We start from the raw sequence: 25077 nt of genomic DNA on the forward strand, positions 1-25077 counted from the left end.
TTATTTATTTGAGAGAGAGAATGAGATAGAGAATGAGAGCACAAGGGGGGGAGCGGGAGAGGGAGAAGCAGACTCCCCGCTGAGCAGGGGAGCCTGACGCGGGACTCGATCCCAGGACTCCAGGATCATGACCTGAGCCGAAGGCAGTCGCTTAACCAACTGAGCCACCCAGGCGCCCCCTATTTCTTTGTAATGTGAGAATCTTGTTCAGCTCATATCCACTCTGGCAGTTATTACTCCTCCTATAAAAAAGTGTTATTATGAAACCTTGCTGCATATGAAACTTCCTTTTGGGGCGCCTGGGTGGCTCAGTCGATTAAGTGTCTGCCTTCGGCTCAGGTCTGATTCCAGGGTCCTGGGATCGAGCCCCACATCGGGCTCCCTGCTCCGCGGGGAGCTTGCTTCTCCCTCTGCCTCCTGCTCCCCCTGCTTGTGCTCTTTCTCTCTCTCTCTCTCTCTCTCTCTCTCGCAAATAAATAAAATCTTAAAAAAAAAAAAGATCAAAAACTTCCTTCTGCTATAACAGGCCTCAGGGGCAGTAGTGGGAAAAGCAGAGACACACACACAAGCAGATCAGGAAGCACTCAATGAGACCAGAAGCAGAAAGCTACAGTAACATGCAAACAGAGAGAAGTCACAGGCTGATCTCAAGTATTTCCAAGGCATACATGGCGTTACCATTTCCTGGGGACTTCTACTGGATCTTCACAACAGTCTTGTGAAGCAGGGAAAACTCTTTAAGATACCAAACTCAGGACAACCTTCCCCATTGAAGGTAGGCCCTAGACCTTCAAAAGATCTCCTACCACAACAAAATGCTGACCGCTAGATTATTCTGAACTTAGTGAATGAATGATTCACCATTCCATAGACACATCATGAATGTTTGCAGCAATCAGTCTAAAATCTCATTGCTTATTCTCACCTACTTTGTATTCTTTTTTTTTATTTTTTTTATTTTTTTTTAAAGATTTTATTTATTTATTAGAGAGAGAGCACATGAGAGGGGGGAGGGTCAGAGGGAGAAGCAGACCCCCCGCTGAGCAGGGAGCCAGATGCGGGACTCGATCCAGGGACTCCAGGATCATGACCTGAGCCGAAGGCAGTCGCTTAACCAACTGAGCCACCCAGGCACCCTGTATTCTTTTTTTTTAAAGAATATTCCACACTCATGTATACTTTCTATTTATGTATGTATGTATATATTTACTTAAAGTAAGCTCCATGCCCAAAGTGGGGCTTGAACTCACTACCCCAAGATCAAGAATCACATGTTCTATTGACTGAGCCAGCCAGGCGCTCCATCAGCTACTTTACATTTTTAATTCCCAACTTTACCCTATTCTAAGTCCTTGGTTTTATGCCCTACTGAGATCCTGTCTCTGGTACCTTGGAGTTAGTATTTTTGTGTCCATGGTGACTCAACTTTTTTTAAAGGATTTTGGCTTTGACTTGCCTGCCTGTCTCTTTCTGTCTAGACTTTTGGGATTGGACCCCACCCTATTTTGGCCCCTAGAAGCTAACTCCTGAAATCAGCTGGAAGAGTCCCACTCACCTCTACTCCTCATAAATGGGAAAGTCTGGATCCACCATTAGTCATCTAGCTCCTTTGCTATGCTTCGTCATCTGTCCCTCCTAGCTCTGTTCTTAGATTGACAACTCAGACTTCAGTTGTCCCTATCCTTCTTCTAATTTGCATTCTCCAGCTCCTGACGTCTTCCAAGAACTGATTCCTTAGTACCTAATCTTGACAAGTATCTTATTAACAGCTTTGCTCCTCATTTCTCAGCACCATCAGATAGGAAGACTCAGCTTCCATAAGTCAGACAGTGGGCAAATAAGGCAAATTTATATTATTTATTCTCATTCAGGAGAAACACATTCAGAAAGATCTAATAATTTTCCTGTGGTTCCATGGCAAGTAAGCTGCAGATATGTAATTTGAACCCAATATTCTAATTCCACTATTCCTTCCAGGTTTTGTAAAGTACCACAGTCATTCAGAAACATTATAGTTATGATAGTATTTATCATGATCATCTATAATAATTATATGTATTGACCATCTACCTCTGTGCTCTCATTTAACCTCACCACAATCCTGTGAAGCCTCTTGATGCTTGACACAGAGTAGACACTCAGTAAACATCACTGACTGATGAATGAACAAATGGACAAATAAAATTTTTCACAGCAGTTATTATCTGCATCTACAGATGCGAAAACTAAGGCTCACACTTTTGCCAAGGTCACACATCTAGATGTTGATTTGAAACCAGATCAGTCTGTCTCCAGAATCTATACATTTTCTAGTAATTCACATAGCACTTCACTCCCAATCATAAAAGAATATGGTGTCGGGGCCCTTGGATGGCACAATTGGTTAAGCATCAGACTCTTGATTTCAGCTCAGGTCACTATCTCAGGTTTGTGGGATCGAGCCCCACATCAAGCTCTGCACTCAGCGCACAGTCTGCTTGAGATTGTCTCTCTCCCTCTCCCTCGGCCCCTCCTCCCCTCTCTAAAATAAATAAATCTCAAAAAAAAAAAAAGAATATGGTGTCAAACATCTCAACAGAAATCATCTTAAGGAAGTTCTCAACTATTATATTTTTACTATAGAAAATAGAAATGCAATTCAGTTCCTTATTATCAATAGAATAAAGAAGGGAACTTTTGTGATCTTCTCAAAAGCAGATATAAACATAATTGTAATATAAAACTCAAACCGGGATATTCCAGCAACAGCTCTAACCTGATTTTGGACAGTAGTTCTCCTCTATCTGCACAATCCACACTGACTTGTCGAATAAGTTCATGAAATACTGTATTGTAAATGGTCTGTTCCTTCCTCAATACATGTAGTAGTTTGTGCATCTGGCAGAAGATAAGGAATATCATCAGTATTTATTACTGTCTTATCAGTAAAAAATCATTTTAGGAAGTAAATACTCTGAATGTGAATGTTTTAGAAACACCTTGATAATTTATTTCACTTATATTTTTCTTTATAAATATATCTACAAAAATGATATATTATTTTTAAAATATAAATATAAAAATATAATATATTTTTAAAGTATGTTTAATCATGTACCTCTTTACATGATGCACTGAGAAGGTCACAGTATCACTTCTATATCATCCCCGCCAAAAATACATAACCTGAATCTAATCATGAGTACACACCAGACAAACCAAAATTGAGGAACATTCTACAGAATAACTGGCATATGCTCTTCCAAATATCAATGTCAAGAAAAACAAGGAACTGTTTCAGAATATAGTTGTCTAATGGAACATGACACATGAAAGCACTATGTGATCCTGGGATCCTGAAACAGAGGGGACAAGAGCTATAAAAACTATTATAGGTACAACTGATAAAATTTGAAATTTGAATATGGACAGGTAATACCAACACATCAATGTTAAATTTCCTGATTTTGATTAACTATATTATGGATATATTAGAGAATATCCTTATCCATAGGAAACATACCCTGTAATGTTTGCATGATGTCAACAGCTTACTGTAAAATGGTTAGGAAAAACTATACATATGGAGATATGTATGTAAAGAGGAAGAGAGAATGATAAAGCAAGTAGGGCACAATGTAAACTATTAGTGAATCTGGGTAAAGCTTACATAGGAATGCCTTATACTGAACTTGTCTTTAAGTTTCAAATTCTGTAAAAATAAAAATTTACAAAACAAAAGAGGAAGAGCCCTCATAAAGAAAAATATCTGTATCTCTGTAAGGTTGAAAGAGCTTTTTCATTAATGAAATAAAAATTTTAAAAGGTAAGAAAGCATGGTTTAATTGGCAGTGTTTTTTAGTAGTACATAAAATAATAAAGGTCTTATAATTAATGGTACTTTATAGTCAATGAAATACGGTAATAATAATACCAACAATTATACAGTGTTTGCTACATGCCCAGCACTATTCTAAGCCCTTTATATTCATATGTCATTTAATCTCCACAACAACCCTATGAGGTAGGTATTATTATTACCTCTAATTTAAAGATGAGTACATTGAGACACAAATACATTAAGTGAGTTGCCCAAGGTCACTAGCTAATAAATGGCAGGGCCAGGATTCTAATCCAGACATTCTGGCTCCAGAATGCATGCTCTCAACCACTAGGTTACATTGATCTTTGCAATTACCTTGGTTGGCCCTGTATATTCCTGATTTTCCACACCAGCCCTCTCTAGCATAGCATCCATCACATCATTCAGCTGGACCACTTCTACTCTTTTATTAGGTTTCCTAAAAGATTAAGGTGACAGACTTATGTAATTAAGTGTTATAACAGGTTATCCTCAAATGACAAAAAGAATATAATATATACAAAATGTATATACTATGGAATATTAATGGGTTTGTTTTGTTTTGTTTTGTTTTTTTAGGGAGAGCTAGCTGGAGGAGGAAGGACAAAGGGAGAGGGAGAGAAGCCCCAAGCAGACTCCCCATTGAGTGTGGAGCCCAACCTAGGGCTCAATCCCAGGACCTGAAGATCATGACCTGAGTGAAACCAAGAGGTCACCCAACGGACTGAGCCACCCAGGTGCCCATGGAATATTAATGGTATTTCAAAGCATTAGCCCTGTATGTACTGATCTAGTGGATTATAGCAGTAATAAAATTTTTAAAAAAAGAAAAAGGGAGGCGCCTGGGTGGCTCAGTCGTTTAGCATCTGCCTTCGGCTCAGGTCATGATCCCAGGATCCTGGGATCGAGCCCCGCATCGGGCTCCCCACTCTGCGGGAAGCCTGCTTCTCCCTCTCCCACTACCCCTGCTTGTGTTCCCTCTCGCTATGTCTCTCTCTGTCAAATAAATAAATAAAATCTTTAAAAAATAAAAAAGAAAAGGAAAATGTAAATAGTATGATCCTCTTTGTAAATAAAATAATGCTTCCTTCCAAAAATTCTATATACCTAGTGTGCAGGATTGTAAAAACATAGAAGAAATATGGAGAGATAAATACCAAGCTGTTAGTATTGGTTACTTCACAATGTAAGTATGTAAGTGAAGAAAAAGGACAATGGAGAGATAAGAAAAAAAAAAAAGACTGTAGCAAACAATCTGCTGTACAACATTGTGCCTAGATTGAATGATACTGTATTGAAAACTTAAAAATTTGTTAAGAAGACAGATTTCATGTTAAGTGTTCCTACCACAACAAAATAAAATTTTAGAAAAAAAAAATTTTTAACTGTAAAAAAAAATATTTTATAGTACTTAAATATTATTATAAATATGTGAAAATTGAAAACACTGATTAGATGATGGAATTGTGGACACTTATTATCTTGGGTTTCTGCTATAATTTTAATATTTTCTATGCAATAAAGTACTAAAAAATACATATGTATATTAAAATACATATTCACATGTATATGTTCCTTCTGAGAAATACTTTCAAAAATAAACTGTACTTACATGGATGGGAAGAGCAATAGCCTGTTTTCACTATCTGTGAGGAGAGTAGTATATTTGCTGCAATAAATAAGACAGATAAATATTATTGTAAGAAAATTAACTGGCCTGTTTATCACATATCACAACATGATAAACCTAAGACCTCAAAAATTGGGAAGCTTGGAGGCAATCAAAAAGGTCTATCATTTTACCCACAAGATCATACCAAGGCATCTACAGACACAGATGTAATGACATTTATCATATTTGGAATATTATTAGTAAAGAAGTTTTTTTTTTAAGATTTTTTTTTTTTTTTTTTTTGAGAGAGAGAATGAGAGAGAACACATGAGAGGGGGTAGGGTCAGAGGGCAAAGCAGACTCCCTGCCAAGCAGGGAGCCCGATGCGGGACTCGATCCCGGGACTCCAGGATCATGACCTGAGCCGAAGGCAGTCACTTAACCAACTGAGCCACCCAGGCGCCCTTTAGTAAAGAAGTTTTAATAACATTCTTCATATGTGACAATACGAACATTTCCTTAGTTCATTTTTTTAAATGCCTTTTCAAAGGTGGAAGGATGTTCTAAGAACTCTGAAGTCAACAAAGTTAAATGAATAAACAGGTTATAAAATTAATAAGCAGAGATGAAGCTAGAACCCAGTTTTCCTAACTCCCAGCCAAATCTGTCCTCTGAAAGTGCTCATTTCCACCTAAATGAGTATCACAGTGAGAACCACACGGTAATCCTAATTCATTATTATTTATGTAACATTTTTCTTCCCCCTTGTTAATAAGCATTTCCTTTCGTTCTGCCCCCTACTGGAACTCAGTTGGTTAATAAGGTCCATTTTCAGAATTTAGATCAGTGAAAAATCTCCAGGGACTATAAAGACTCAAAGTTTCAAAAATGAATGAGAGGAACCAGAAACAATGATAGCCCAGGCACAATGAGCATGCCTACCACCCAGATCTTGATTTCTAAGTACCATTCTCCACTAAAAGGAATCAGTACTCCCTGGAGAAGTGACATAGCTCATTCCACAGCTGGAGTTGGGAAATATAAGATGAACCTGGAAATCTTATTGAGTCAGAAAATAAGGAAACAAAGAATAATGGCGACATGTCCAAAGAACATAAGAGCCAGCTCAGAGGAGCTAACATTGGCCAAATCTAAAAATTTTTGAACATATAAATAATCATAGTAAGGATGCCTCGGTGGCTCAGTCGGTTAAGCTGAGTCTGCCTTCAGCTCAGGTCATGATCCCCAGGTCCTAGAATCAAGTCCCGCATAGGGTTCCTTGCTCAGCTGGTAGCCTGCTTCTCCCTCTGCTCGTGCTCTCTCTCCCTCTCTCTCTGACAAATAAATAAAATCTTTTAAAAAAAATAATCATAGTAAAGAACTATAACCCACAGAAAAAAAATAGAAATCCATGAATTCATATGGTAAAATGCTAACCAATAAACAGAGAAGAAATGATGAAGCTAAAAAAGTCATCAAAAAGATCTATAACTGGTAGGTTGCTAGGAAATATACACTGAAGTATTTGGTGGTAAAGGGTCATATCTCCAACTTACTCTTGAATAATTTTAATGTGTGTGTGTATATCAAAGCAAATAAGGCAAAATGTAAATAGTTAAAACAGAGAGTACATGAGAGTTGCTTGCCATATTTTTGTAACATTTTTATAATTTTGAAATTATATAAAAATTAAAAGTTCCCCCAAAATGAATTCCATTTAGTTCTTTTTGACAAAATATTATTCTGAAACCCACTATCATAAGGAAATGCCATGTGTATTGAAAAAGTAAAAAGAGGGCGCCTGGGTGGCTCAGTTGGTTAAGCGACTGCCTTCGGCTCAGGTCATGATCCTGGAGTCCCTGGATCGAGTCCCGCATCGGGCTCCCTGCTCGGCAGGGAGTCTGCTTCTCCCTCTGACCCTCACCCCTCTCATGTGCTCTCTCTCATTCTCTCTCAAATAAATAAATAAATAAAATCTTAAAAAAAAAAAAAGAAAAAGAGAAAGTAAAAAGAGTGACAGCCTCTGGAGATTTTATTATAAAACCTTACTCCATAATTCTAGTTTTTTACACTATGAAACATTCAAACGTTGTTTCAGAAAATACAAGGAAGATCCCATTTTCAATGACATAAGCAGGAAACAAAGAAAACTGGAGATGACTAGTGTGAAGGCTGGATCCAAGCCCTAGAGTGTGCCTTATGAGACATCAACTCAGAGGGCTACTTTCCTTTGTCTCTTTGGCCACTACCCAAAACCATTCCTAAGGAGGCCTAGGTGAGCATTCAGAACACAGATCCACTTCTTTAATTGAAAATTAAATAGTAGGAAAAGACAGAGAACATTTTGATTACTAAAATCACAAACTCTTTTCAATAAGACATTTTCATTCTTAAATTTAGGATGGAAGGCCAAATGTTTCCTTATTTCAATGTAGATATTATCTAGGAACTGTTCTCAGGTTCCTCTATGTCTAAGGAGGGGGAAACAGTTCCACTTGTCAGATATTCAGGATATACTATGGTACTCACTCATCATAACACTCCAAACCTGAAACTCCTGTATTTGACACAATATGAAATTCTTCAGGAAGCAAAGTATCTGTTAGTTTCTTTGGCTTAAAAAGAAAGAAGGACAAGAATGAAAACATTAGTAAATGAAAAAAGTTGGATTGCATAAATCAACATTCCTATCCCAAAGGGATACTATTTATTAAGAGGTTTGATTATAGAAATAACAGTATTAGTAATATGGACCATAGGACATAATAAAAAACATTTAGCAGAGCACACATTTAAAAAATAACCATGAATTAAAGAACAACCTTGGTTTTAGTATTATTCACACATGTCCCACACATTCAGTAATCCATTGACTCTTTAAAATTCAATAGGAGGGGTGACTGGGTGGTTCAGTTGGTTAAACATCTGCCTTCACCTCAGGTCATGATCTCAGGGTTCTGGGATTGAGCCCAGCATCAGGCTCCCTGCTCAGTGGGGAGCCTGCTTCTCCCTCTCCTTCCCACAAGTGCTCTCTGTTGCTATCTCTGTTTCTCTCTCAAATAAATAAATAAAATCTTTCAAAAAATAAAAATAAAAAATAAATAAAATTCAATAGCAATTTAAAATTTACCTTAGCAACATGCCAAAAATAAGAATTTTACAACTTTGAACTGTAAATTTAAAAAAAAAATCTAGTCTTCTATAATGTATTTCTAGATTAAAGTGGGTAACTGTAGTTTGAAAAATGGCTTAAAATAAGGTATCATAGAAACTTGCCCACTAACTACTTTTTCCTAGAAATAATTAGAAAGTGTTACAGCACAGCATTGCTTTATATTTTTAAGGAAATGATTTTTAAAAATTAGAGGGAGAGGAAATTATTTGTCAAATACTTTACCTTATGAGGCACAATGACACCATCATGTGACTGTAATGAACGTTCCAAACATGGGGGACAAAGCGAACTCTCCCTGGCCTCTCCTTTAACATATTTAACATCGTACAGAAAAGAAATATCCCTAAAAATAAGAAAAATATATTTACAAAATATTCTGTCTGGCTACTGGATAAGAGTGGGTAAGATCCACATACATCTTCTAGTGGATGAAAAGGGGCACAAAACCAGTCTCCTTACTTCATACTTCACTAAGACAGCAGAAGCATTAGACAAGAGCCACCCCCACCCCATTATTCCTCTTCTCCACCTCATATTTCTCCTTCACATCACAAATCCTTTCCCTTCCTTCAACCTCGGGTGAAAATGTATTCTCTTCCCCAGGGTTATTTCCTCCACTGATGTCCTTGATTTCATCTTTACCCACATCCTTTGGGATCTCATTCTACCAATCTACTTTCTGTATATTTCCCCCTCCCTTGGAATATTCCCTTTGATCTATAACTCAAGTCTTTTCCCCTTCTAAAAGTCCTTCCTTGACCATGTTATCAGGATCTATCTATCAACCGATCTCTCACTTTCCGTTCATCAGATTTCTTGAAATTTCCCCGCAATCTAATTTCAATCACTATCTCTCTTCTGAAACCACTCTAGAAATCTGATGACTTTCTACTGCTAAGTCATCAGCTCTTCTCTTCCACTGCTTCCCTGTAATATTTCCCAGGGTTGATCATCTCTTTTTTAAAAACACTATCCTCTCCTCTATCTCTGTGCTACTGGACTCCTGGTTCTTTTGCCTTAACCTCTCCTTCTTGGACTCCTCTGTGACTTCCTGTCTACTAAATGGAAATGCCCTGCAACATTATGGCCTCATCTCTCTGTCTTCTTTCCCTATACTTTCTCTCTTGGCAATACCATGCAAATCTCACCTTATCACATTTGTTATCACATTTTTTACCTCTACATACACTGAATAATCCTCCCTCCATTCTAACTCTCCACCCTCCTATCCTCACTAATTCTGTCAGGAAGTACTACCACTCTATCCATCAAAAGCTCAGCATACATAATTGATTCCTTCCCATCCATTGCCCTAAATTCCCACCCACCACTAACACTTATAAATTTCATAGTCACCCTCATAGCATTCTAGCATTGACCCTGTTGTCTCTTGCCAATGCCAAATCACTAGTCCAAGCTATCCCTACTTTTTACGTGGCTCTCAAGTCTCTCTAGTACATTCTACACACTTCTGCCAATTCACCCTCCTATAGCAGTTATAATCACGCCACTTACTGCACGTGATTTTCACATGTCTCTGCCCCTCCCCCAATTGCAATTGGTATAGCCATTATGATAAATAGTATGGAGCTTCCTCAAAAAAATAAGAAATAGAACTACCATATGACCCAGCAATCCCACTTCTGGGTTTATATCCAAAGGAAATGAATCTGGATCTTGACAAAATATCTGCACTCCCATGTTCAGATTATTCATTATTCACAATAGCCCAGACATGGAAAAAACCTAAATGTCCACTGATGAATGAATGAATAAATAAAGAAAATGTGTATATATAGACAATGGAATGGAATGTTATTCAGCCTTTAAAAATGAAATCCTGCCATTTGTGACAGCATGGATGAAGCTGGAGAACACTGTGCCAAGTGAAATAAGCCAGACAAAGACAAATATTTTATGACTTCATTTATATGTCAGATGAGCGCATGGGGAAAGAGGGGAAAATGAGATGTTAGTCCAAAAGTACAAAGTTTCAGTTATGCAAGATGAATGAGTTCTGGAGATCTAATGTATAGCACGGTGATGATAGTTAGCAATACTGTGTTATATATTTGAAATCTGCTAAGAGAATAGATCTGAAATTTAATCTGCTTACCACATGCATATAAACTCACAGATACACACAAATGATAATTATACAGTTATTTAGCTTGACTGTGATCTTTTTACAATGTATACATTTATGAAAACATCAAGTTGTATACCTTAAATATACACAATTTTTGTGTCAAAGATATACCAATAAAGTTTTTTTTAATCAAGTTTTTTTTTAAAAGTTGCTCTCAGGATGATGGGACATTAGTCACTATCACACCAATAACTGCTAGAGATTGGCCAATATAACTTTGTTAGCTAAAAACAATGAATGAGGGGCGCCTGGGTGGCTCAGCCATTAAGCGTCTGCCTTCAGCTCAGGTCATAATCCCAGGGTCCTGGGATCAAGCCCAGCATCGGGCTCCCTGCTCTGCGGGAAGCCTGCTTCTCCCTCTCCCACTCCCCCTGCTTGTGTTCTCTCTCTCGCTGTGTCTTTCTCCGTCAAATAAATAAATAAAATCTTTTAAAAATAAAACATAAAAACAATGAATGGTTCATATATATACATAGGTACACATACACATCTTTGTAAAGGAAATGTTGGTTTGGTAACTGTCATTCAAATTTTCTCAAAAAGTAACTATAGGACACTTTTATATTTCTATTATTAAAATTATTGGTTATCTTACTTTATTTTTATTTTTTTATCTTTATTTTTAGAGGAAACATTTGGTTTGTTTGTTAATTTTTCATTAAAAAATAATCTGTTTTGGGGCTCCTGGGTGGCTCAGTCATTAGGCGTCTGCCTTCGGCTAGGGTCATGATCCCAGGGTCCTGGGATCAAGTCCCGCATCAGGCTCCCTGCTCAGCCCGGAGCCTGCTTCTCCCTCTGCCTCTGCCCCTCCCCCTGCTTGTGCACTCTTTTTCTCTCTGAGAAATAAATAAATAAAATCTTTTAAAAAATAAAATAAAATAATCTGTTTTATTTCTTATAAAACTCTTGTGGTAAATCACCTGCTTCTACTCCTCTGGAAAATCTATTTTTATTTATAAAAACAAAAAACAAAACAAACTTTGATGCCTACCCATAACACAAAAACTGGTTCCCCCAGATTATCAAACTGAGTTCATACTTCAAATTTTTCTTCAGATCATCACTGGCTATGTTCATAAATAAGCATGTCTTTTATCTGAAGTTGTCAAGGAATGAAGTACTTCAGAGAGATCGATTTTCCAAATAACTGAGGTATGCTTTAAAAAACATTAAGTCTTTCTAAAATGTATTTAAAACGTGGCAGCTTTCTTAAACAGAGTATACATAACACAAAGTAATCTTTTCTTGACAATTCAGGTAATGACTTACGAAGTTAGAAGTGTCCTGAGGACAGTCTGGTTATGTTTCTGAAACCTAAGTCAGTACTGGAATATGGCAGGCCCTGGTGGGTGTTGGGTCCCTCTTTGGGTTGGAAGGGTTGGAAAGCACTTTCCCAGACACCCTTGCAGCTAGGGTTCTGGGTGAGAACTACGTTCCGCAAGTAGATGCACATTTGCAAGATTTCAGGAGTGGAATTGCTGGGTCATCTGGTAAGCCTATGTTTAAATTTTTGAGGAACTGCCAAACTGTTTTCCAAAGAGGCTGCTCCATTTTACATTCCCACCAGCAATGTATGACGCTTCCGATGTCCCTACATCCTCACAAATGCTTGTTATTGTCTGCTTTTCGACTATGGTCATCTTAGTAGGTGTGAAATAATATCTCTTCATGGTTTAATTTGCATTTCCTTACGGCTAATGATGTTGAGCAGCTTTTCATGTGCATATTGGCCATTTTTACCTTCTTTGGACTCTTGAACTCTTGTGGCAACCTTGCAGGTAGTAGCCTGCATGGTAGGTTAATTCCACCCTGTTCTGAGAGTTATTCCCAAAAGTATTGCTTCATATTTTCTCCTTTAGCTCTCCTGGCAATTTTGTAAATACTCAATTTACTGTTTAAAATAGGTTTTATTGGGGCTCCTGGGTGGCTCAGTTGTTAAGCGTCTGCCTTCAGCTCAGGTCATGATCCCAGGGTCCTGGGATTGAGCCCCGCATCGGGCTCCCTGCTCAGCAGGAAGCCTGCCTCTCCCTCTCCCACTCCCCCTGCTTGCGTTCCCTCTCTCGCTGTGTCTCTGTCAAATAAATAAATAAAATCTTTAAAAAATAATAATAAATAAAATAGGTTTTATTTTCTGCACTGAACTCTGACTGATAAAGCTGTTGAAAAATATTACTCAGAGGCTATTTGCTGGGATGTTTTATATTTTACTGCTGTGCTCTAAATATTTAAGGTTGCTAGACATAGTAGTATTTATTATACTCTTAACCTAACTCTATAACCTCTTGTTATAAATACTATTAGTTATACATACATGTGTTAATCTTCTACTGGTGCCATAAAAATTACCACAACTTTAGCAGCTTAAGCAACACAAATTTATTATGTTATAGTTCTCTAAGTCAGAAGTCCAACACAGGTCTCACAGACTAAAATCAAGGTGTCGACAAGGCTGTATTCCTTTCTGGATGCTCTAAGGGAAGATCCATTTCTGTGCCCATTGGAGTTGTTAACAGAACTCAATTCCTTGCAGTTCTAGGACTGAGATCCCTGTTTCCTTGATGGTTGCCAGCTGAGGGCCATACCCAGCTTCTAGAGGCCAACAGTAGTTCTTAGCTTGTGTCCTCCCTTCCTCCATCTTCAAAGCCAGCAAGTGTAGGCTGAATTCCTTCTCTCTCATACTTCCACTGTGTCCTCCTCCTTCTCTGACCTGTTCAACTTCCTTCTTTTTCCACTTCAAAGACTCAGGCAATTAGGTTGGGCCCATCCCGAGAATCCAAGTTAATCTCACCATCTCATGGTCCTTAACCTTAATCACATCTGCAAAGTCTCTTTGGTTACGTAAGGTATGTATTCAAGTTCTGAGGTACACCAAGAACATTTTGCGGGGAGGCTATTATCCTGCTTACCACAATGCAGATCTTCACAGTTTAAAAATTCCAAGTGAGAAGTCATTTGACATTAAAACTTTAATACTGGGTTATTCCTGCATTCAGATATAGCTTATTATTTTTTCAAAGTACTTCAAACATTTCATAACTACTAATTATAACTAGTGATAATTATAACCATAATCTGAAGGTATAAAATAAAATACGATACTTTGACACCAAAGCCCCAGGACACAAAAGGTAATAGCCCAAGTTCCTGCCACCTTTTCTAGCACTGAGACATACCTGAGTAATAACAGCTTTTATTTATTTATTTATTTATTTATTTATTTATTTATTATAAAGATTTTATTTATTTATTTGAGAGAGAGAGAATGAGAGACAGAGAGCACGAGAGGGAGGAGGGTCAGAGGGAGAAGCAGACTCCCCGCCGAGCAGGGAGCCCGATGCGGGACTCGATCCCGGGACTCCAGGATCATGACCTGAGCCGAAGGCAGTCGCTTAACCAACTGAGCCACCCAGGCGCCCAATAACAGCTTATATTTAAATAGCACTGTACAGGGGCATCTAGCTGGTCAGTCAGTGGAGCACGTGCCTCTTGATCTCAGGGTCGTGAGTTCGAGCCCCATGATGGGTGTAGAGCTTACATACATACATACATACATACATACAAAGCACTGCCCATTATTTCCTTTAGAATATGTGTTTTACAATATCTCCAGGAGGTCCACAAAATGGAGCAAGTCTATTATTCCCTTTTTACAAATGAGAAAATAGAACTCAGAAAGACTAAATAACCTACCCATGTATTAATATGCTTATTATTACATATTAATGTGTCATTAATGTGTCATAATATTACATATTATTTCTTTCAGATGAAGTGATATCTCATGAGGGGCATGCAACTGATAAATGGACTACACATAGAAAATGAGCTGGTCACAATCTTCACAGGGAAACCCAGGACATTCATAATATTTTTAGGAATGACATAAAAACAACAAATAGTATTTGCTGATTTGATCGAAAGGTGAAGCGTTCACTTTGAGAAAAACCAAGGAGTAAGCACTTGCTTTTCAAGGTTTTCATGAAGCTATGTTACCTCACTCTTCTTAAATGTACAGATGAAAGAGGCACTATGAGACACTCTGCCTCTGGGATCTTGTCCTTTTTACTAGGGTACAACAAGGGACAGAAGAGTAAGTGGACAAGGACACAAAGGCATGCATAAAGCAAATCTTAACAAAGCAAAAGCCAGTAGAGTTAATAATCCTACACACAGAAGGGTGGTCTTGTGTCTTCTTCAGATTGTTTTCTGATTCATCAAAGATACTGTAAGCTTCAAATTTAAAATCTTTGATTCTATGATTTTTTCAACTGTGCCCCTCCCAAAGAAATGAGAAAAAATGAGAAAACAACTCTATTCATCGGCATCTACCCTACCATCTGCCTTCTTTACCTTCCAGCACCAGTTAAGGAAACAGGATGGTCAATCAGGTATTTGAACTTATTTCTTCTGACAGGGTGATACCAGACTTGGTCAGCCGGACGCAGAAGTGTACCCTAAGAAAAAGCAAATACATGAATATACAGCAGAGGGAGCTCTAGTCAAATGAAATCTGTTAATCCTTTGGAATGTTTACATTAAAGGCATTTGGATAGTCTATGGAAAAAAGAGAGAGCAGAATGCTTAATCAATACAATGGAGAAAAACTGAAACTGGGACAATTCAAAAGTGAAAGAAAAATATCAAGACTGACAGTAGTAATAATGATCACTTAGGTAAATCACATTTTAAAAAGCATTTCCTTGGAAACACTGTTGCAAATTATTTTAGTTTTCATTCTTGGAAATGAATTTTAAAGTACTTTGAAAGACAATCAGGAACATATGACACTGGGACGCCTGGGTGGCTCAGTCGTTAAGCATCTGCCTTCAGCTCAGGTCATGATCCCAGGGTCCTGGGATCGAGTCCCGCATTAGGCTTCTTGCTGGGCAGGGAAACTGCTTCTCTCTCTGCCTGCCACTCCCCCTGCTTGTGCTTGCTCTCTCTTTCTGACAAATAAATAAATAAAATCTTAAAAAAAAAAAAAAAGGAATATATAACATTAAAAAAGAAACAAGCCCAAAATGAAGTCACTTGTGCTAAGCCTCACATCAGCAAACCAACACTTAACACCTTACCTAATGGCAGTTGTGGCATCTCCCAAGAGTGGCATTTTAAGCCAATCAGCTGGAAGTTCCTGATCAGCACTAGAGAGGTAATCAGCCTGATAGGCTCCCACCCTTCCCCAGAAGATGACCTTGCCCAAAATAACCCTTTCTTCTGTTTATGATTTCCTTGTCCCTGCCCCTTTCCGCCAAAAACAGCCCTCTATTTTGTATAGCTTCTCAGAATTCCTTTCCACTTCCTATATGGGATGCTGCCTGACTCATGAATTGTTGAATAAAGCCACTTAGAGCCTCAAATTTACTCAGTTGAATTTTGGTTTTTACAAGAACATGCTCAATAAATACCTAATGAACTGGATACCAAAAAGACATATGTTCCCCAGTTCTTCGTATAGGTATATACTCACCTTTGGGGTTTTAGTTTTCTTAGGGGGCAGTAAGTTTTCAGGACAAGGACCAGCATTGGCTGCATAGGTCAGAGAAAGAAGAACTTCCTCAGGGATGAACTCATTCTGAAGGGATGTAGGAAGGGGTTTTGAACGATCCACCATATTTTTTTTCTCCTTTAGTTCAGGAAGTACTAAGAAAGTAACAGGAAAGAAAAACTTGCTGCAGTTTTTTGTAGTTAGTTGGAAATTCCCAGGCTGCTTCATCAATACTACCTGTATATTTCTAACAGAGCAAACACTGTTTCTGGTTGCCAAGAATAGTTAACAGTACTGAACATCATCTCGTCAAGAAAAAAATGCTCATATTGCCTGCCCTCCTCACACTTTTAACACACACAGTTTCAAAAACTGAGGCACAAAGATGAACCTCCATTATTCCAAATTCAAAGCTGAAAATTAAACTCACATCACCTGCTCAATTAAGTGGAACAGACTTAAAATGACTATTTTCCCTTTGATGTGAAAAGGACAAAAGAAAGTTCCCCTCACAACTGTCAAATTATTTAGTAATTATTTCTATGTAAATCCAAAGGTGAGGATAACTGCATTAATTGGGGCATTTTTAGAGTGGAAGGGATCTGAGTTGGGTTTAAGAGGAAAAGCAGAATTAGGATTGTTGGAAATGAAGAGTGGAATAATCTGAGCAAACCGGCAGAGTCAGAACTGTACCAAGAGTGTTCTATTCAGCCTGAGTAGGGCGGAGGAGTTGTAAAGACAGGGAATGGGAACAAATAGGTAAAGGCCTCCTGTGAAATCAGCCAAGGAGAGTGGGGTTGTGGCTCTTACAGTACTCTCCACTAATCTACGCCCCTCACAAAGTATGGCTTATGTTAATGATATATTTTTGGAATGTTGGTGAGGGGCGTAGATTAGTGGCTTAACAAACTCAACTTTGTTTACATTTCCTTATGCCTCTGTTTCCCACATCACTCATGGAAGAGAGGGTGATGTTAGGGCTCCAGAAAATTGAATTATGGGTCTCTGAAAGTTAGGCTATTGATAAGAATGCTTTTTCCTTGTAAATCACTAAGACATTGGAAAACTGATGGAGACTCATGTCTCGCGGGACTGTGATCTCTATTAGTTAACCGTTTGTTTTTCCGTTCCCTTGGCTTTAGGACAGCCAGCAGTACCTAAGGAATGTCACACACATCCCACCCAGGAGGGGGGCTGGGAGGATTGTGGGCTGTCAGCTTGTGCTTTGCCCTCAGCTTGCTTTCTGCTCCCTCATCATTAATTTCTATAAGGAGGGATCATGCCTTCCTTGTTCACCAGCAAAACTTCTGAAGTTCACATTACCAAATCTCTTTATCTCTTGAATATTTGAAATGGAGTTAAATATCACAAGAAATAGGAAGAAAAAAAAAGCTGGGTGGGGCTTTAGCACAATCTCTAAAAAAAAAAAAGATGAAGGTGTTGGAGGGAGTTTTGACATAATGGGAGTAGGGATGAGTCTAGCTGATTCTTATTCTATGCAGATCTGCAGTTATCTCTAGATGAATGAAAATCTTAAGGGAATTCTTGTCATTTAGATATATTGTTAAAACCTGATACAAACTGGTTCCTTACAGTCAGAGCCCAGGTACCAAAAAAAGTAGTTTCATGCAACTACTGGAACTTAAAATAGGGTGAATTTAAAACTATAAAACTAGGGGTGCCTGGGTGCTTCAGTCTGCTGAGCGTATGACTCCTGATTTGGGCTCAGGTCATGATTTCAGGGTGGCGAGATCCAGCCATCCCTTGCACCCTGCACTTAGCAGGGGGGTAATGCTTGCGTATTCTCCCTCTCCTTCTGCCGCTCCCCCCACTTTTTCTCCCTCTCTAAAATAAATAAATAAATCTCTAAAAAGAAGTTTTAAAACAATATAAAACTCATCATCATTTGAAAAAAATTAGTCTTCAGGTGGAGTAGTGAGACAGGACTCTGACTCAAAAGTACTATAAAAGGAATGGCTTTTGATTTTATTGAAACAAGTGTATTAGAAAAACGAAACTAATTAAGGTATCCTGAAGTCTCAGACTCAGGGGAACGGGGGAAGGGGCTGTGAGTTCCATCCACGGCCGTGACTACTTGTGTCTGCGGGATCCTTGAAGAACTTTACCTGTCTCCTCCTTGGATGCAGAGACTCTTAATTTCTTGCCCTCAGGTGTTGACAAGGAGGTCAGCAATGTGGAGGGCGTTTTCGGAAGAGACATAACAGTCAAGGCCTCCTACCACTCGCTTTAGTAATTTGAAATATCGCTCCAGAAAGCTATCTTAGAAACAAACCAGCGGCGTACTGGGGTCTGGCCGTGCCGCCACACTGTCCTGCAGGCAAAAAAGAGAGAGAGATCCATTTGGGGCTTATGTTAGGATCAGAGTTTATAATCCATCTAGCTTCGGTTTTCCTTCTTTGGGGAGCCTTCTGTGTTCTCTCAGGTCACCTGACGCGACTGAGAAGCCTGCTCGGGCCCCCCACCGACCGCCGGCCCCACCCGGAGGGGGTCCCCGGCTCCAGACGGGGAGCTCGGGGCCGAGGCCTCGCCCGCACGCAGCGCCCTGGGGCACAGCAGCTCCGCGGAGTCGGGGCAGGGCAGCGTGGGCGCCGGTCCGCCTCAGAAGTGATGGGAAACAGACACAACTGCTACCGGTAAATTGTGTTTCCCGCCAGCAGCTGGTCGCCTCGCCCTTTTCCGGAGCGCCTGCGTGTCGTCATGGAAACCCAGGACCCCGAGCTTTGGCCGCCCTCACTGGGGGCTGTCTTCAGCGGTGCCGGCGGAGGAGGGCGACTGCTAAAGACTCCCAACACCCAGGGATGCGGTGGTTTTTCACCACTGCATAGGTTCAGCAGCAATAGAGAACAAACATACTTAATCGGGCCGTTCTCACAGAGTGCGCAAGGGACTCGATCCCGGCGCTTCCGCCCGCAGGTCGTCGCCAGTGCGCAGGCGCCAGCGGTGGCCGGGGTCGCTCTTCCGCCCCCGCGGACGACCTTCGCGGCACCCGGCGCCAGATTGGAGCCCGCATCCCGGAAGAGATTTGTTTTTCCATTACTCTCTCCCACTTTTTTGTTATTTTTCCTATTTTTCTAAAAGCCAAATCCAAGGCGAAATTAGGTAACCAAAAGCTCTGGGTTCCCATCTGTTCAGGCTTCCTTGCGGATGCTGCCCCTGCCCTTGACCTCTTGGTTAAGTCTCCTTGGGCACTTACGCACAACCCCCACCCCACCCAGCACGTTCAAGGCCTTCTTAGGTCGAGGATTTTTTTTCGCTGGAGGCAGGGAAGGAGATTGCGCTTTAGGCGGAGTCAACCCAAGAAAAATTGTTGGGGCTTCCCAGAAACCTGTTCTCAGGGAAGAATGGGATAAACAAATTGGCAAGGAAGAGCTGAAACCCCGCCCCTTGCCGCCACCAGGGATCATTTTCTGTTAATATGGAGCCTTGGGGCGCCTGGGTGGTTCAGTCGTCTTAAGTGTCTGCTTTGGGCTCAGGTCATGATCTCAGGGTCCTGGGATCCAGCCCCACATCGGGATCCCTGCTCAGGGAGAGCCTGCTTCTTACCCCTGCTCGCGCTCACTCACTCTACACTTGTTAGAGCCCTAGCAATATTATGAACAAATTCCCTAATACCGCTCACTCCCTTAAAAAAAAAAAAAAAAGATGAAACCTTAATGCCAAATAGTACGAGTGGAATCCCAGTGTCTAGATGACTCTGGTCTGGCAAATAAATTTTAGAAGGGAAGATAACTTGTTCAACCGTCCTACTCCTTAGGACCAAGCACAGTGCCTGGCCCAAACTACCTGGTGTTTGAAAATCAACTGGACAGTTCTGCTCCTGTGCTGATGGATTCGGTCTCTGGTTTCTGATTTTCAGGATAATAGCAATGATAATAGCAACGAAAAAATAGGAGCGAAGTGTTAAAAATAAAAACACAAAATCTTGTGTGCCTGGGTGGCTCATTCGGTTAAGTATCTGGCTCTTGGGTTTCAGCTCAGGCCATGATCTCATGGGTGGTGGGAGCTCTGCAATGTGGGGGAGGGAGTTCAGCTTGAAGATTCACTCCCTGTCCCTCCCCTTCCCCCTCACGCTCTCTGTAAACACACACACACACACACACACACAGTCTCTATGGAGGTCAACTTGAAGATTCACTCCCTGTCCCTCCCTTTCCCCCTCACGCTCTCTGTAAACACACACACACACACACACACACAGTCTCTATGGAGGTCAGCTTGAAGATTTGCTCCCTGTCCCTCCCCTTCCCCCTCATGCTCTCTGTAAACACACACACACACACACACACACAGTCTCTATGGCCCATTCTAATTCTCCTAGTCAAACACCCTGGCTAGCTGAGCATTCTAGCCTTTAGCCCTATACCATCACTCTAATTTTTTTCTAGATTTTCCAAGAATCTACAGAGACAACACTCACATAGCACACATGTAGTTCCCTCTAAGGACTGGCAATGATCAAACAGGTGAAAGGCAAAAGCAATGCACAAGTAGGTGGAAGGTAACTTTCCTCCAGTTTATTTGCCTTCTGCCTTCCTCAATGGTGGTGTGACTCTACATTCTAGTTTGGAACCATAACCAGAAGACTGAACTTCAGAGATCTTAAAACTCCAGCGTTCAGCTTACAGTTTATTAAGCCTTTGGGTACTGGAAAACAAGGTAACTGATCTTTCATATTCTTAACCTAGTTTAAAAATAGTATCTAGGGGACTGATAGAAGAGATGAAAAGTGAACAGATTCAAGAGACACATAGAAAGTAAAATCTATAGAATTTGGTAAGTGATTGGATCTGTGGTATGAAGAAAAAGACATCAAAGGTTACTTCTCATTTTCTATCCTGTGCAATGGTGTGATTACACATACCGTTTCCTGAGTAAAGGTCTGTGTTAAAGTTGTAGAAGTATATGAAGTAAATGCCCAAAGACAGATGAACACTTAAGAATATTACACTAAGACCATAGCTATTGAAGAATACAGTTGCTACTCTTGGGAAACTCCTCGTAATTTTGTTTTGTTTTGTTTTGTTTTTAAAGATTTTATTTATTTGACACAGCGAAAGAGACAGAGAGCAAGCACAAGCAGGGGGAACAGCAGGCAGGGGAGAAGCAGGCTCCCTGCTGAGCAAGGAGCCCGAAGCAGGCCTCGATCCCAGGACCCCGGGATCATGACCTGAGGCGAAGGCAGCCACTTAACTGAACTGAGCCACCCAGGCACCCCTCTCATAATTTTGATTGATAGCAAGGGAACCCTAAAGTGGAGAGAGGTAAAGTATTATTGAGGTCTTTGATGGAAAATATCACAGAAAAATCCAAGATGAGCAGGTAATAATTTTCCTAAATGGAACACATCATGATAGTAAAAATGTCAGCCATAGTTATAATAAACAGAGCTAAATGCGCTTATTGGCATTGACTAAATTCTTTGGCAGCTTAACAAATACCCAACTCAGCAGTAGGGTCCTCTGGCTTCAAGTGGAATCTCAGAAGAGATTCAGTTATTGTGATCACCAAACATGCCCTGAGCTGGGGAAAAAAACAAACAGTAGGAGCGTGTTTGCACCAACCTTTTAACAATTCATTTTCTTTTTTTTTTTTTTTTTTTTTTTTTTGAGAGGGACAACAAGCAGGGAGAGGGGCAGAGGCAGAGAATCTTAAGCAGGATCCAAGCTCAGCGCAGAGCCCTAGGTGGGGCTCGATCTCATGGCCCTGAGCCAAAATCAGGGATGCTTAAGTAACTGAGGAACCCAGGCACCCCTTACCGATTCAGTTTCTAAGTGTGTGGGCAGGGATTACACACTCATTTGTGGGCACTTACAAATAGCATGCATAGTTTCCTGAAGGAGTCTGACTGGGGAAAAGACCAGTAATTGTACTTAGTGTAGCTAAAGATTGAAGGTATCAAGTAAGTGTTGTGAAGGAGACACTGAGAAAGAAATCTAGGCACTGCCGAGCCAAGTGCCTCTCAGGGGAAGAGTAACTTCTAGTGTTGCTTCCACAGGACATTCCTAAAACCGAAATGATGCCTCAGCTTGTCTCAGTTATGTCATTATTCAGTTAAGTACCTTCCGATTCCACATAGGTGTGCCGACAGGAAGAAATATGCTTTTGGTTTTTGTTCACAAGCATATCTTCAGTGCACAGCACAGTATCTGGAACATGGTGTTGATGCAGTCTAGAAGAAATCCATCTTTCTCATCATACCATAAATTAGGCTTCTACGGAGCAAATTCAGTCAGCAACCGTGCCAACCTGATTTCTTATGGTATATTTACCAACCCGTGTGATTTCTCATGGTATAGTTACAAACCGGTATTCCAGTGACCTTCGTTCATTGGAGTCCAGATGCAAGCTGAGCCTAAAAGGTCAGGACCCTCAACTTCAGTAAATTCAAGGAAAACTTCCACACCATGCTTTTGCCCCTGGTGCCAAAGAATACTCACTTGGTCCAAGAAACAGGAAGGGGCCCATCTAATTTCTGAAGGGACTTCCCCCTTCCCACTCCTCTGGCCCTGCAGAGGCAGGTGGCTAGAGCCAGAGCATGGAAGATTAGAGGACTTCTTAGCTGTTAGTATGATGATGCTTCTATGGAAAGAATGTTGTGATGTCAAATCCTACTCATAATGGGTTCCTATTACGAGGAGATTCTTTAGAGGAAGGAAAGCAATGAATTTTGCTTCAAAATCAGTTTCCCCAAGTCTTGTCTGAAAAAGCACACTTCTCAACCAACAGATTTGCCACCTCTCATTAGAAGACTAAGTCCATATCTACCCATTTAGGGGGAGGAGGTGGGTACATTTTGAGAAATAGCCATTCACATGTTTTAAGAGGCCAACTGCAAAAGGAATCAAACAACAAATAATGACCACAATAAAGAGAGGAGGCTCAAAGTGTCAGTGTCACAACTGGGCTCTATCACTTATTAATTTGTAATCTTTAACATGGCTCCCCCTCCATCATTCTGGATAAGAAAGTTATTTGCCGGGCGCCTGGGTGGCTCAGTTGGTTGGGCGACTGCCTTCGGCTCAGGTCATGATCCTGGAGCCCCGGGATCGAGTCCCACGTCGGGCTCCCTGCTCAGTGGGGAGTCTGCCTCTCCCTCTCTCGTGCTCTCTCTCTCTCATTCTCTCTCTCAAATAAATAAATAAAAATTTTTTAAAAACTTAAAAAAAAAAAAAGTTATTTGCCTTCTCTTTGGCTATACTCAGCACATAAAGCTGCTGGACATTAAGATGAAAAACATCTGGGGCTCCTGGGTGGCTCAGTTGGTTAGGCATCTGCCTTTGGCTCAGGTCATGATGGGAATGAGCCCCACATCAGGCTCCCTGCTCAGCGGGGAGCCTGCTTCTCCCTATGCCCCTCACCCTGCTAGTGCTCTCTCTCTTGCTCTCAAATTAAATCTTTTAAAAATTAAAAGTGAAAAAATCTGTAATTATGAAATATGTAGATATTGAATAAACTTGATTACTTTTTTTTTTTTAAAGATTTTATTTATTTATTTGAGAGAGAGAATGAGATAGAGCATGAGAGGGGGGAGGGTCAGAGGGAGAAGCAGACTCCCTGCTGAGCAGGGAGCCTGATGTGGGACTCGATCCCGGGACTCCAGGATCACGACCTGAGCCGAAGGCAGTCGCTTAACCAACTGAGCCACCCAGGCGCCCTAAACTTGATTACTTTTAAAAACAACAGAGACTAGGCTTTTTCCAAATATATTTATTTACCACATTCTTCACATATGCAACACTTTGCCATTTTGTATGTAGATTTTAAGTTAACGCTAAGACAATGCATACTGAACAAAGTGATAGTACCAGTGATTAGATAAACAGGGCAGGGCATGGGGGGGGCAGGTCATGAACAGAAATTCTGGAAAAGAGCAAACACAACTGAATTAGAAAAGAAATCTTTAATTATAGAGAAACTTTTAAAACCACCTCAGATGTCCATGCCCCTCTGCTGCACTCAGAACACAATGGATTTAAAGCACAAGCTGGTTGAGTGTGTAGACACAGGAAGGAAGCAGCCACACGGGCCCAAATGGTGAAGCCATGGCTGGAGAGGGAGCATTCTTCTCACCCAAGAACTGGCACATTTGCACACGGGAATTCAAACTGTATCCCTAAGTGACTGCATGCACAAACTGCCTCGTGTCTCAGAGTTAGTTAGAACCATGAGAAAGCACACCTACCACTTCACTAAAACAAACGAACCCCACAGCACAGGGGATAACCTGCTAGCTTAAAGGTTAGCACTCCCTTGGGAGTGCTAGTAGAAAGAAGGAAGCATTTAGAAAAAAATACAGAAGAGGCAGCTTTCGTTTTTGGTTTTTTTTTTAAACTATCACTTCTGAGATTAACCCTTTTTCTCAAATCCAAATTAGCTATTAAAAAGTCTTTATGCGGGGCACCTGGGTGGCTCAGTCGTTAAGCGTCTGCCTTCGGCTCAGGTCATGATCTCAGGGTCCTGGGATCGAGCCCTGCATTGGGAAGCCTGCTTCTCCCTCTCCCACTCCCGCTGCTTGTGTTCCCTCTCTCGCTGTGTCTCTCTCTGTCAAAATCTTAAAAAAAAAAAAAAGTCTTTATGCTTTACAGAAAAAAAGTGGGAACTTTATTAAAAGGACTTCGTAGATTATATAGATTGGACAGCTTTCCAGTTTTATCATTACTGCTGTTCAAGCAGGGCATTAAATTTAGGGTGAGAAAGAGCATGGGCGGACCAAGCAAGAAGGACTCCATTCTCCCCATTTCAACCAGAGTTGAAGCCATGTTTTACCTCCTTTATAAACAGGGTTCCAAAA

General features: G+C 40.4%; 1 protein-coding gene across 1 annotated transcript in view; it reads right to left on the bottom strand.

Moving 5' to 3' along the window:
- AXDND1 (axonemal dynein light chain domain containing 1) overlaps nucleotides 1–19133 on the bottom strand; it is a 112633-nt gene extending 93500 nt beyond the window's left edge. Inside the window, exons 1-8 of the mRNA XM_064594249.1 lie at nucleotides 18392–19133; nucleotides 16248–16420; nucleotides 15128–15231; nucleotides 8851–8971; nucleotides 7983–8068; nucleotides 5454–5510; nucleotides 4178–4280; nucleotides 2756–2877 (exon numbers count right to left, since the gene is read on the bottom strand). Coding sequence (XP_064450319.1) covers nucleotides 2756–2877; nucleotides 4178–4280; nucleotides 5454–5510; nucleotides 7983–8068; nucleotides 8851–8971; nucleotides 15128–15231; nucleotides 16248–16420; nucleotides 18392–18485 — 860 coding nt within the window. The 5' untranslated portion in view covers nucleotides 18486–19133. The remainder of the gene's footprint in view (nucleotides 1–2755; nucleotides 2878–4177; nucleotides 4281–5453; nucleotides 5511–7982; nucleotides 8069–8850; nucleotides 8972–15127; nucleotides 15232–16247; nucleotides 16421–18391) is intronic.
- Between the last annotated feature and the right edge of the window lie 5944 nt (nucleotides 19134–25077).

This window comes from Mirounga angustirostris, unplaced genomic scaffold (assembly GCF_029215605.1).
Source record: "Mirounga angustirostris isolate CCGP_5_RB_7025 unplaced genomic scaffold, mMirAng1.0.hap1 SCAF_6, whole genome shotgun sequence".
Classification (NCBI taxonomy): Eukaryota; Metazoa; Chordata; class Mammalia; order Carnivora; family Phocidae; genus Mirounga; species Mirounga angustirostris.